Source organism: Crocodylus porosus, unplaced genomic scaffold (assembly GCF_001723895.1).
Source record: "Crocodylus porosus isolate Cpor-Errol unplaced genomic scaffold, CroPor_comp1, whole genome shotgun sequence".
Lineage (NCBI taxonomy): Eukaryota > Metazoa > Chordata > Crocodylia > Crocodylidae > Crocodylus > Crocodylus porosus.
The window spans coordinates 83,869,754-83,884,070 of record NW_017728949.1 but is presented as its reverse complement, the minus strand read 5'-3'; the positions used below and the strand labels follow the sequence as shown (position 1 = coordinate 83,884,070).

At 40.3% G+C, this 14,317-nt stretch overlaps 1 protein-coding gene across 1 annotated transcript in view; it reads right to left on the bottom strand.

Moving 5' to 3' along the window:
* The window catches only part of TANC1 (tetratricopeptide repeat, ankyrin repeat and coiled-coil containing 1), a 201,068-nt gene that overhangs the window by 76,990 nt on the left and 109,761 nt on the right, over positions 1-14,317 (bottom strand). The window contains 2 exon segments of the mRNA XM_019553854.1: positions 5,638-5,827; positions 6,761-6,891. Of these exon segments, the coding sequence (XP_019409399.1) occupies positions 5,638-5,827; positions 6,761-6,891 (321 nt within the window).

Here is a 14,317-nt window from a genome sequence, read left to right as displayed (position 1 = left end):
AAAGTAGGTCAGCAATGATTGACAGCTCCGCAGGTCACCCAGGGGGCAAGGACTGGGTGAGCCTTGGAAATTTCCACTCACAGCTTCAAACCGCGCATGTCAGTTTAACCTCGTCTGTACTGGCAGCACATACTCAAAAATTTCCATGACAATGAGCAGGTCTAGGAAGGTGATAATTCCCCTCTATGCGGTATTGGTGGAGTACTGCATCCAGTTTTGGGAGCCGCACTTCAAAAGGGATGTGGATAACCTTGAGAGGGACCAGAGGAGGGCTACTCATATGACTGAGGGCCTGTAGGTAAGACCCCATGAAGACAGACCGAGGGACCTGAATCTCTTCAGCTTCCACAAAAGAAGGCTGAGAGGGGATTTTGTAGCTGTCTACAAACTCACCGGGGGGGCCACCAGGGAATAGGGGGCACTCTGTTTACCAGGGCACCCCTTGGGGTTACCAGAAATAATGGCCACAAACTGAAGGAGAATAGATTTAGTTTGGAAATAAGGAAGAAATTCTTTACAGTGAGGGTTGCCAAAAATATGGAATGGGCTTCCAAGGGAGGTGGTGCTTTCCCCTACCTAGGAGGTGTTCAAGAAGAGACTGAATAGGCATCTGGCTGGGGTTACTTAACCCCAGCACTCTTTCCTACCTTGAGCAGGGGGTCGGACCTGATGATCTGCCAAGGCCCCTTCCAACCCTAGAAATCTATGAAATCTATGAAACCACTTTAATAAAAATCAGTTAGCAGTGGGAGTGGCTCTTTTTAAAACTGAAAAAATATGCCAAAGAATATAGGTGCATGACCTGAAGAAAGGAAACAATTTTAGCACAATGAAATCTGATTTTCTAAAATTGGGGATTTCTGTTATATCTAGAAAAAAGCCGAAGTGTTCATTCCAGCACAAAAGTCACAACAGTTTTGCCCACGAACAGGGCTAAGTTCTGCCTACAGATGTACATCCCTCCCTTTAATGTAAATAGAAATCGCGTCACTGTATCAAAAATGGCACCCTGCCTTAGGAAATTAGCAAAATCTATTTTCAAACTTAGCAGCATATATTTAAAAACAAAACAAACAAAAACAAAGGTATCGCTAAAATGCAGAGCATTCAATAAACACATTACTTTAAAAACAATAGTTGCATGAGAATTCCAAGCCAAAATAATTAACCTTTAAAAAAAACTACATATACTTACTTACCACTATCTTATAGATGATATGAACATTCTAGACTTTTGCAAGAGGTACAGGCAGGAGAACCCAAGGCCTAGTCTACACACACACACAATTATACTGGTGTAGCTAGTTCAGTCTGGATGTGATTTTTTTTAAGCAAAAAAAAGTTATAGCAGTAAAAGCTCCAATGTAGACAAAGGCATGCATGTATCTTGTATGTGTAAAGATTGTTTCATTTTCCAAACTAAGACCTGAGCTGTATTTGAAATGTTGCTGACAACTATATAGCTAAAAATCATACCCTGGCCAACATACTAAGACTGGTGAAAAAGTCCTTTTACAAATTGATCTTATTTCACTCATGGATCCAATTTAAGTTATCGCTGGCTAAAGTACAGATTTTCCTGATATTACTTCACTTGTATATTTATACAAACAAACCCATTTAAGTATACGTCACACTCCTGGTACAGTATAAGTACTTTATGGAAAGGAATATATAATGGGTTACTTCTGCATTTGGGCTAAGTACAGACAATCAAAAATCCCAAGGCTAAATCAATTCAATCTTCGCAGGTTAGTCGGAGCTGCATATATTGAATTGATAAGCAAGTGAACAGACATTCACTTTTGATTCTGGAAATGCAGCCACATGCCTGGAGAGCCCCAGGCCAGAAGCCAGGGGGTGCTGGAGCATGCCTCCCTGTTCAGCTGGAGCAGACAATTTGGGCCAAGACTAGCCTGTCCACCCTGACATGGGGGTGGGGGGATTTCAGGAGAGGTACAAAGCAGTCTGGGATGCTGGGGGACTGAGTTTACTTGAATCTGGAGGGGATCTGGGACAGAAGTTCAATAAACTGATTTAACCTAAATCAGATAAATCTGATACTACGTCCATCCAGGTCTATCTTAAACCAGTTTTGGCCATTTTGAAAGCAGTTTACATGCTGTAACTCTTCTTGTGTTACAGATCTGAACTGGGTTTCCAATCACTTATATCAGTTTATGTGCAATTTCTGCCCTAGCCCTGATGGCACAGGAGGCTTCTTTTAGTTCTATAATCCTATGCTCTTTTATACCATCCTAACAATATACACAGTATTTTTTATACTACACCAATGTGGTTCAAGCAGCAAGACCTAAGTGCAGAAAACTCCCGAGTTATATCTTTAGCTCTGCCAGTGACTTGATGCAGAACTTCAAGCAAATGACAACTGTTCTTTGATTTGGTTCAAGAGTTAAGAAAAGAGATGTAGTACTTATCTGTTAGAGTTAAAAAGGATAATTCTAAGACAAAGTTTCAGCTAACAACAATCTCTATCAACTATTAGTTTTCAGTCATGAAAGGAGTTCACAAAAATAATTTTCAGAAGGTAAAATACAAGATCCCCCAAATGCTTCTGGTAAGAAAGATTTAAGTCACAATAGAGCTTCCTCCTATCAGCTGCAGATAGTGGGTTTTGAGGATCTGTGAATCCTGCCTTATTTCAAAACTGAACTGAAATCTCTGACCTGGAATGTATTATCAAGATGGGAAATAGGAACAAGGATGAACAAGTCAGAAAAAAAATACAAAACATAACAGATTTCTTTTCCTTCTCATGGCTTAGGGAAGAGTATTTAGAAAAAAACTGTCTTTCACGATATGCATGTCAGTGCACATATGACATAACAAAGGGCAGTTTTGTCATTATCGAAAAGACGCAGTCTTGGGGAGAAAATACCTGATTTTGAGATAACTCTCACTAAGATATAGTAATTATGAATAGAGGTCCACCAACAGAGATTTTCTGAGCCAATACCGATGGCTGATTTTTAAGGAGCCACACTGGCCGATACCAATCTGATTCTGATATGCAGCCCAGAAGCTTGGAGACCAGTGTTGGGCTGGTAATTCTGGTGTGGGGAAAAAGGTCAGGGTAGGGAAGGGGCACAGGGGAGGAGGACAGATTGAGGCTCCCATAGTGAAGGAAGGACTGGGTCTGGGACAGGCACCGCAAAGCCAGGGCATGGAATGGAGCCACGGCTCGTCTGGGGAACACGGGGGAGGGCTCCCATCACTACGTGTGCCCCTGGAGGGCATGGGTCCCTGGATCTGCATGCATGGTGGGCGAGCTGGGGCCTGGGCTGCACTTGGAGGGCAGTGGCAGTACTGGAAGGGGGACTATTGGATGGGGGCTGTAGCCACCCCAAAATTTGCTGTAGTCTCCCTGTAGCTCCCTCCCAGCACCACTGCTTCCTGCCTCAAGCGCAGCCCTGGCCTATCACCCTTGCTGGGAAGAGCGCGGTATCACCCCAGCCCGCAGCTGCAGCCCAGCCCACCCATCCCCACCCCACACGCAGATCCAGGGGCACATGTCCCCCATAACCTCCCAGTGTATGCGCAGCAGCAGGAGCTGCCTACCTGGATAAGCCGCTCAAGGCTCCATCCCATTTCCCACCCTGGCTGTGGAGCACCTGGCCCTGCCCCACTTCTTCTCTCACCGTGGGGGCCTCCATCTGCCCCCCTTCCCCCACAACAGATTTACCAGCCAGATGCTGGTCTCCAAGCTGCCAAGCTGCGCTCCTGGCTGCATGCATGATGCAGTTGTGCACATGCAGGGGGCATTTATCAGCTACATGAGGCAAAAACAGTGATGTCCGATACAGTCAATTTTCCCTATAATGGTGATGATCTGATATGGGACCAATTATCGGTGCACCTCTAATTATGACATGACTGCTACTTTTTATTCCTCTCTTTTGACATGACATACTAAAATAATATAAGGTTAAAATGAAGATTGGAATGTGTAATGAGGGGACATTACCACCATTACTTTCTGGATCCAGAAATCAAAGCAGAAATCAGTATGTTGAATTCATATTGGTATAAAGAAGAAATACAATGACCTAATTTATTTTCATCAGCAAAAGATGTAGCCATTTCTATTATGCTGCATGTCATTGATTTTCTGACTACATCCAGATCCTGAGCAACTCAGATCATTTTGTTAGAACCTGGTGAAATTTTGGAGTCACATCCTCCTTGCAGCTGATCTAAATTTAGCCAATTGTGTTAATTACACTCTTCCACACAAACACATATGAAAGGAAAACTTCAGTCAAATATAAAATATTTTGATCTCTAAATATAAAAAGAGATAAATTACCAAAACTGACAAATAGGAATCTGCTAGCTTGACAACTGACTGGTTTTAAGTATAACTGAAAGGTCACTTTTCTAATTAGGCACTGCATTTGAGAAAGCTGAATATTTTTTATTTGCTTTGCTTCTGCTGGAAACTTAACAGTTGGGATGGAAGTTTATAATTTGAAAAAGTGGGTTAATTAGTTAATGAGCTGACAGTTGATTTACCTACTAACTGACAAGGAACAAATACGTCTTAAAACAACTTTGAAGCTGTCTATCAATTCATATCCATCTAATAGAAAACGTGATCATTCTGTTTTATGCTAGGCCCCTGCTGGGAAATAAGACAGCAACACGCAGTGAAAAAAGTCACCAGCCAATTCTCTAAAGAGAGGTACTAAATTCACAACAAGGATTTCTGAAGACTGCTTTCACTATTTCTTAATTGTCAAGCAACTGTGTTCAGTGCTGTAAAAGATGCAAGAAGGAAACTAAGTTATTTCAGGGCAATAGACAAAAGTAGGGAAAATACTATAAAATAAGTAGCTTAGAGTTTCAATTTTTCATTTAATATTTATTAAAAAAATATTTAGCAAAGGTAAGTAAGGTAATCCTTGACTTTTATTAAGATGGTGGCTTTAACTCCAGAAATATTCCTTCCATGCTGTGAATAGCTGTGGAGTCTCTGCAATCCCTTCTACTCACAGCACTCCATTTGATGGAGGATCACCATTCAGATATCACTATCACCTTGTTTTAACTCTTGCTTCCACACCATTTACCTTCTTAGTTTTTAAATAGCATAATCTGGGCTGGACTCATGAAACATAGAGTGCTACTTCCTGGCAACAGCACTACTAAATATTTCTTTCAGATGGAAACTCAGATTTGTTTCAAGCTCCTATGAGCATGACCATGGCCAAATACTGATGTAAAGAAGCACATACCAAGAGGAGGACAAACAAAGAAAAGGATAAAGTTAGAAATAGACACTGGCATGTTAAAAAACAGAAAGAACTGGAGAGAAAGTGGATGAAATAATTAATGAAAAAAATCAAATCTTAACTGCCACTAGAAGTATGAAAAGGAACGAGAGAGAAGATGCCTACTTAACAGTAACACAGCTATTGGAAACAAGGAGTACTTTTTGAAATTTCTCAATCAAAGTTCTCAGAACTAGAGTCAAACTACCAAGTAGAATTGGACATGAATACATTAGGAGCTACTCAAGGCTTGTGGTCTCTTCCTTGTCTATATATTGACAGTGAGCAGCAAACTGACAGAAGGTATCAATTACATCACTGCATTACTAAGAATGAAGATGCTTACCTATAATTCCACTGTCCTTGCTTTCCAATGTGGAGCTAGGGCTGCTAATGGTCCCACAGGGACTACTTTTGTTAGCTGCTGTTTTGCCAATACAGCTATTCAGAGTTGAGCAGGGACTATCAGTGCTAGGTGATGTAGTGCTGCTTGTTAGTGTAGAGCAGGGACTGACTCCTTGACTGGCTACTGTGCACTGCAACATGAATGAAACACACAGTTACTGCACAGCAGACAGCACATTTTTGAAAATTAGAACCAATGAGGAGAAATATAAGACAACAAAAATGGACGATCCTTTCTCTGAGCAAACATTCAATGCTTAATTTTTATCTTTAATAATATTAGAGGGTTAGTGACATGTTTTCAAATACTCTTTCAAAAGTAATTTTTGACAAAATAAAGGAGAAATACATTATTCAAGGAAACAGTTGCTGTGAGGCAAGTATCCTTTCTTTTAGTCATTCTGCTAAAAACAAATGCTTTATTCACTCTCTCTCTCTCTCTCTCTCTCTAGCACTCTGGATGCTCTAAGATTTATGAGGTCTGGGATAAGTGTAAAGAGATTGGTTGCTACTGTGCCATCTCACATGACACTCTCATACAAAGACTGGACATCAGCCTCTCATTCCTCTCGCAACCTCAAACACATACTTCACTAAGCAGACTGAACAGGGGATTTCACAAGGGAAAAACCTCATATCCCTCATGTCCTGTTTTAACCCTATTCACATTCTCCTCTCACAAAACATGAGGGTGGGAGTAAAAAACATTCCCGCCCCAAATGCACTGAAAGCCACGTTAAAGAACAGAAGCTATTCAAACCAAGAGTAAGCTGCAGCTTTTACTTCCAAAAATTGATGGTCTGAATCAATTCTTTTGATAAAAATGCTTGTTGCCCTGGATCCTTGTGGGAAGAAGCTGCAAAGATCATTTCACACATAAAGATTCCACATACATTTTTAACTGCTTTGATTCAGCTACAAGCTCCATGATATGGATTTCTATTAATAAAGTTGGTGTTTCACTATATATTGATTAACTGCAATTAACATGTAGGAGAAAAGAAAAATGGTTCTTATCTCAGATGTAGGCTGAGCATTAACTATGTTCTCTTCTGTTACCATACCATGGTTTCATTTTTTTCTTCTAGAGTTATGTGTGCAGATGCTGGGATCCCTTCTCCCAGTAAAAATCCCAATCTTGTCATCAATTCCTGTGCTGCAGGTGAACAGTTTGATTCTTTATCAGGCTTTGCTTCTGTACAAAAATAAAAGATTGAACTTTGATGAAAAATTACAGTGTTATACTTGGAAACTTGCTAGAGGTAAAGAAAAAAATGCAGTCAAATTTCAACATGGACTCTTCTGTCAGCAAGGCTTTGTTTAACAGACTGTAATAGATGTAATAATGTCATTTACCCTTTTTTTAATCCATTAAGGTTTAAAATGTAGATTAGGTTTGGATTAATTTGCATTTTTGCTCAATAGGTAAAAATATGTTGAGTAAATTAACCCCAACCAGTTGATAACATCTTAGAGGACAATTTTTGTCTACACTGACCACTGATTTATTCAGCACTATTAAGGCACTATGAAAATCAATGGTGTTTTCATTTAATACAGACATGTATATAATAGATGGTAAATCATACTACATTGGAAATACCCAGAAGACCTTTAAGTTATAAAAGCAGAAGTTAAGACAGCAAAACCATGTCATGTTAACTGCAAGACAACAATTAACAACAGTAGTACCCTGTATTCAGTGCTTTGTTGTTGCATTTGGAATTTGCAGCAGAATCCCTCCATTTAGCACCTGAACATACAAATGAGCTCCTATGAGGTACAACAAGAGCAGGGATTCACAGTGCATAAGCTGGCTCTGGGCTAACTACCTGCATACATGCTCTCACCACACAGCTAAACCATGGTAGCTTAGTTCTCTTTCACTGGGGCCAAAGCAGCCATGGGTAAGCTTTTATTTACCACATGACACAAGACTATGCACAGTCTAGCTGACATGCTGCCATTCATGCCCTGCTTTACCTTGTAATAGCTTGCTCTGTGTCTTCAAATTTCTAACCCTCCTTGTTGCAAACAAAAACACTCAAAACTGACAGTTTTGTCTTCCTGAATTTGAAAGCAGACTGGCAAGACCTGATGGGAAATGCCTTTTCATTACCACCCATTGTTAATTCCTAAATCTAAAAATGAGAATTTAAAATGTCAATATTTTAATTTTTTTCCTACTCATTGCTACCCCACTATCCCATTTGCTTATTCTTAAGCCATCCACCATATCTTCTCAAGTGCCAGCAGACCTACTAACAACCAACTATCAGTTTAGACAACATCGGGTGTCATTTTCCAAACTAAAATCTGTGATGTGTACCCTCTCTAGTGAAAAATAAAAATCAATTTAATTATGAATTGCATGAATTACTGCATCTGATCATCCACAAAGATTGTTAGTGGAAGGTAACCTGCTCAGGTTCAGATCAGGGGCTTTAGGTAGGGATGGCAAGCACACAGCAGTGAAGACTTGTTTTTCTCTGCCTTCACAACTGAAGCAGCAAAGAACTACTGGCTAAACTGTTTCGATTATGTACAGTCTACTTGCTCTGGATTGTGTGCAACCTGAATGTCAGCAGTTCCATACTCTGATATCTTTTGTCATTCCTTGGAGAGAAAACCAGGGGCTAAGCCACCTCCGATTTGATCAGTCTTGAAAAAGTGTCAGAACAAGATCATGCAAACACCCAGCCTCACTTAGCTGAACGTTTCTTACATGGGCCCAGGGGGAACTTGCTTTGCTTGAATGTATCATTTGTTCAAACTTACAAATGGAAAAATGAATGAAGAAAGAATAGATGACTTGCACACATCAATAAAATATGCTTTCCTAGTTAGTGATATACAGGAGGGAGGAGCTGAATCTACTTCTGATGGAAGTATTTAGGGGCTTTTATAAGGAAAGTACTTAAAATTCATGTTGGTGCATCAGATGGTTAAAAAAACCCTCTCATAATATGTAGGCCAACTTACATTTTTAGTGTCTGACTATCAAATGAATGTTTGTTTGATAAGATGCCTTGATTTTTTAAAAATTTTTAAATCCAAAATGTATTATTTTTAATTTGAATTTAAATAAATTCTATTGCTCTCCTTCAAGAAGAAACTGCTGAACTGTGTTGCCATGTATGCATAAATTAAGCAATACATACAAGATGAGACCAGAGATTAAAAATAAACCATCCATCTCTGTGGCACTGCACCCCATCTTCTAGAAGGCAGAAGAAACTGAGGATTTGGCAGATTCACTTCACCATTTTTTCTCCCTGGTTTCACTTGGCCAACTGAACCTCAATACATTCTTTGAGGGCTATACTCTAAGTGCAGTATGGACATAGCTGATATTCAGTGACATTTACAAAGGAACAACGTAAAGCCAATTTTAATTCCTAGTTCCATGTTTGATGTGGTGGTCAAAGTAACCATTTTATGTACAACTCATGCTTGCCCAATAGAAAATACTTAACAAAATTTAACTTTGCTTTGAATTGTCTGGCCCCTCAACAGAAGTACATTAGCAGCCTAACATCCTTCAATGATTAAACTCCCAAATGATTCCTGCTCAATATCTAAGTTTCTTTCAGACGTTTCAGTGCCTTTAAAGCTTCATTATTAATCATGTAGGTACTTCACTGCTCCCTAACGATATGCAAACATCTATAAGGGAGTATCATTCAAGGCAGAAGTCTATAAGGGAATATCATTTTTCTGTAACTAGGATAACAGCAGCAGTTGGCACCAAAACTTATTTTTTCCCTTTCAAATTATATGGAGACAAACTTATGTGGAAATTTTAAAAATATTTCCTTCAGTCACAATTTAATTTCTATTCCATATGCACTACAGGATGAGAAAAACTCTCCTCCCAAATTTACAGCTATATAATACTATACAGTAAAGACATTTCTGATAAGAAAGCAGAACTTCAACTAAAAAGAGCAACTGAATTTTACCTATGGCAATTAACAGAAGACTTAGGATGGACATTTAAGCAGTGAGTAGAGTTGCAACTCTCCACTGCATAAGTCCAACAAATTTATTCTGAAGATAAGCACTATGGTATTCATAGATACTGCAGTTCTGTGGTATCTACATAACATGACAATGGAAGTTAAAGTTCTGTTTTTTTAAATTAAGGAGGAAGTAGCTTCACTTAATTTCCAGTAAACCTATGCCCATCTCACAGAACAAACCAACCAGCACACTTGCCATCATTCCCTCTCTCTTCTTGTCATCTTAGAGGAATCCAAAACCCAGACTGGATTCCATTCCTACTAGGAACTGTTTATTGAAGAAAAGGGGGAACCTTTTTGTTTTTTTATAATGTAAGATTTTGGATGTTCAACTAACAACTTTTTAATGAAAATGTCTGGTCAATAAAGAAAGAAATATTGTAAAATGTTCGACAAAGTATGTGGAAATACTGGTTTTTTAAAATTCTTTCTCCTTCATTAGAATAGATGAAGACTTACAAGTCTTGCACAAGTCTGTATTTGCCATGGAATTTTGATAAAAATGTAAAAAAAACATTTTCCCACAAGGGAAAAAAAACCCTGTTTTCCAGCCAGGTCAAATTTTTGTAGCACCGATCACCACAGTAGTTGAGTTGAATGGGTAATTCATAATTGCAGTGTTAGATCCATGAAAGACTTCATAGAGAATTCTGTTCTTCATCCTTCCAAGTTCGAGGAAAATCTGGTAGAGCATATTTGTGGTTGTTTGATTTTTTTTAAATTAACCTCTGCTGTTATGCTAACTAGAACCTTACCCTAAAAGAAGTTCTTACAGATTTCCCTAAAAGTAAATGAGATTAATTTCTCATTCTTTGTTTATCAGAGGGTTTGTTTGTTTTGATTGCAAATCTCACAACAAAAACTTTTAGCAAGCTCAAGGCAAAGAAACTATTTTTGATATTGCTGCTACACAATCACACAAGATTAGCAAAGAATCCAGCAACACTTAGAAACTTAGGATTTCAGCCCAGAGATTATTTTGAGAAATTGGTAGTCTCTGCATAGAAGGATATGAACGATTAGATATTCTTGTTGTAATTTTGTTAAGGGGACAGAATCTGGGGAGTCTAATATTTACTATTCCAATACTTCCCCCCTCCTCCAAAATAAGCAATAGTCTAATACAATTCCTTCAGAAAACTAGCAAAGGTTTTCATCCAGAGGTCTGTAGACAACTGGGAGTCCTTTATTCCTTTTCTCTCAAACCATGTGAATGCATACCATGAATTCTGTTTCTTTGTTATGTGGTGTTAGTATAAACTAGTGCAGGGATGGTAGTAGCATTAAGCCCCTCTTTGCAACTGAGGCAAGGCAAGATATCTTTTTCAAGATCAGATTACTGATTCTGGTAGCTGCACTAGCTATTAAGCTTGCATTTAATCAAAAGATCTCAAGGCTCTTATATTTTGCTAATTTGCTTGTTCTTGTTGTAGAAGAATAGTGCTGATAGAAATGGGTTCTATACATCTTCAGCTGTGAGACAGCCTTGTTGGTCTTGTTTGGCAGTCTCCCCTTTGTTACTACAACAGAGTTGAGAGCATGGATCTTTGAGTTTCTTTTATATCCTGATATCCCTGTTCTCCAAATTCCAAAAACCTGTCAACAGAATTCAATATTTATTTATGCTCAAGAAATTCGTCAAGATTTATATGTGGAAGATTCAAGATACCACTACAATGAGCTTGAGTAGTGCACACACGCACGTGAGCTGGTGGGCATTTAAGTTTGCGCGCGCGCACACACACACACACGCACACACGCCCCTTAAATGGATGCTTGTTAACAAGGTGGAAAAGGTACTCTGATGATGCTCAACAGGTTTGTTCACCAACCATTTTGAAAGAACTAACGAAGATGTCAGTTAAATGAAAGCCTCTAGATCAGAGATTCCCAAACTTTTTCTTATTGCTTGCCCCCTTCCAGATTTACCAATTGCCCTGGTATCCCCATCAGCATGCTTTCTATTTTAACACCTTAAATGCCAATTATTACAATGAAAATTAAATCCACCATTACACAATTTCTCTTGTGTACCCTCCCCCCCCAGAGATGTCATGCATACTAGGGGTGTGTGAAACAGGCCCTATTCGATTCGGATTTGACCTAAATCAGGGACAGCGATTAGATTGATTGATTCAGATCACTGTCCCCAATTCAATTTGGCCAAATCTGAATCTGAAGATTTGATGCCAATTCGGAGAATTAGCGATTTGGCCATAGACAGAACTTTAAATGTTTTTTCTACATGCCTTGAAGTACCAGGCATGGCTTGTGAATGCCATGATGCTGGGGCGGCTAGAGCATCCCACAGGAGCACAGGGCCCCCCCACATGCTCAGCAGTGAACCCAGAAGTGGATCAGAAGTGCTTCTGAATGCACCTGGGAGCCCCCCATGATCCTGTAGGATGCTCCATCCTCCCCAGCATCTCAGCATTCACACGCTGCCTGCTACCTTGAGGTATGCAGAAAAAATATTTACAACTGTGTTTATGTCCAAATCACCAAATCTCTCCAAATCAATTCAGAGGGTTCTGATTCAATTCAGAGAAATTAAAGGGTCTTCTGATTTGAGTTGGAGATTTGGCCACAGAATCAGGCCAAATCTCCTCCAAATCAAATCAGGGACCAAAGCTTCACACAGCCCTAATGCATACCCCCAGAGGTACATGTACCACTGTTTGGGAACCCCTGCTCTAGATAAAACAGAAGCAATTTGGGTCATGGATGCAGCTATTAGGGTTCAGGGCCAATCAATCCAAAAGTGGTTTGTTTCCTCTTGACATGTCAAGATAGTAACTCGGAGTATGGCATGAAACGGCTCATCACCAATCACATTCAGGATAACTAACTTGGAAGGCAACATAAGTGTATTATGTTTCGTATTTATTATCATCTCAAAACATATGGGAATTTTCAATGAATTTTAAACAGATATCTTAAGAGTTCTACTCTGAAAATTGGGGGTGGGGGGAAGATCTGCACTAGGTTTGTTCAGATATATACTTGCTGCTGCTTTCTTCACACTAACCCTGAAAACACAATACAGTAGTAGGATGATCCAAAAGCTTTCCCCTCCCCCCACCACATTCATCATAAAGAAAAATGAAACTCATAGAAAGCCATGGGCTTAAGCAAGTATGCTACAGCAAGATTTTGCCTCAAGAAACTTTATGGCAGGTGCTGATAACTATAACTAACTAGGAAATTAAGCCACTTGACTACCAGAGCTCAGGCTGAATTTGCAGGTATGGTAATTAGAAAAACTCTCTAAGCAGGGCCAAAAACCCCATACAACTCACATACCTTCCTAGTTATTTTTTAGAGTAGAAATATACTTCAAACAGCAGAATTGCACTCTTGCTAAATCACGGGGCTTCCAGGACTTCTTCATTCTGTGCAGTTTAAAGTTCCAATTTACTTCCACAATTCTGCCTTCATGAGGTTTACAGAAAGCCTTGCTTACAAAATTAATTAACCCTCCAGAAGTTTCAGAGACATCACACAGATTTCAAAAAGTACTATCAATCACTACTGAATATTTATTGTTAGAGTTACTGTCAGTCACACACTAACTCAGGAGCTGACAACTTATAGCCATTGAATCTATGGAGGCAGCCCACAGATGCAGGGATTTCTCGGCGGGTGCTTTCCCTGTGCTACCTTGGGTGACAAGTGGCAGTCGCAGCGAGTTGCTAGTGCCCACCCACCTTCAATTCTGGGTGGGTCATTCTAGCCTACAACTATAAAAAGGTGCACTAATTAGTCTGCACTAACTATTCCACATTTACAATGATATTGTGCAGCTAATAGTAGCTCCAAAACAACTTGAGTACACCAAGAGTGTTATTTTACCAAAGGTCTCAAATCAGTCACAAAGGCCGCATCCACATGAGCAGGGACTATCGTCTCCCCAGGGACAAGCAGCAGTGGCACACATTGTGCTGCTGCTACTAGTCCCCAGGGAATGCCTGTGCCATGTGCTCTCTGGCTTATGGCAGGTCATGCTGGGTGGGGGTAGGGGAGGCTGGGCCCAGCAACTATGCTGGCCCCAGCAGCCTTACCTGCAGTCCTGGGGGCTCAGGGAGATGCAGCTGCAGTGCTCCTGCACCTGGAAGCCTGGCCAGCAGTTGGAGTATGGCTCCGGCAGGTCAGGCTCTGGTTTTGGGCAGCACACGCTGCCGCCACATCCGCCACCATGCTTTTTTAAGGCACAGGGTTTTGTTTTTTGCCCCAGGATTTCCCATAGTCAAACCAGCACCTTGCCCCCCAGGCAAGGTAGCAGCCTGGGAAATGCCTGTATGTGCACTGTATGGCACTGTAGATGGGTTGGTGGCGCCATATACTGCGCATCTACGCTCATCTACAAGGGTGGGCAGATGTGAATAGGATGAGATTCAACACAGACAAGTGCAAGGTGATGCACCTCGGGAGGAACAATCGGCACCATACCTACAGGTTGGGGAACTCCCCTCTTGTTAGCACGGAAGCGGAAAAGGATCTTGGAGTCATAATCGACTCCAAGATGAACATGGGCCAGCAGTGTGGCGAGGCAGTCAGGAAGGCCAACCATACCTTGTCATGCATCCACAGATGCATCTC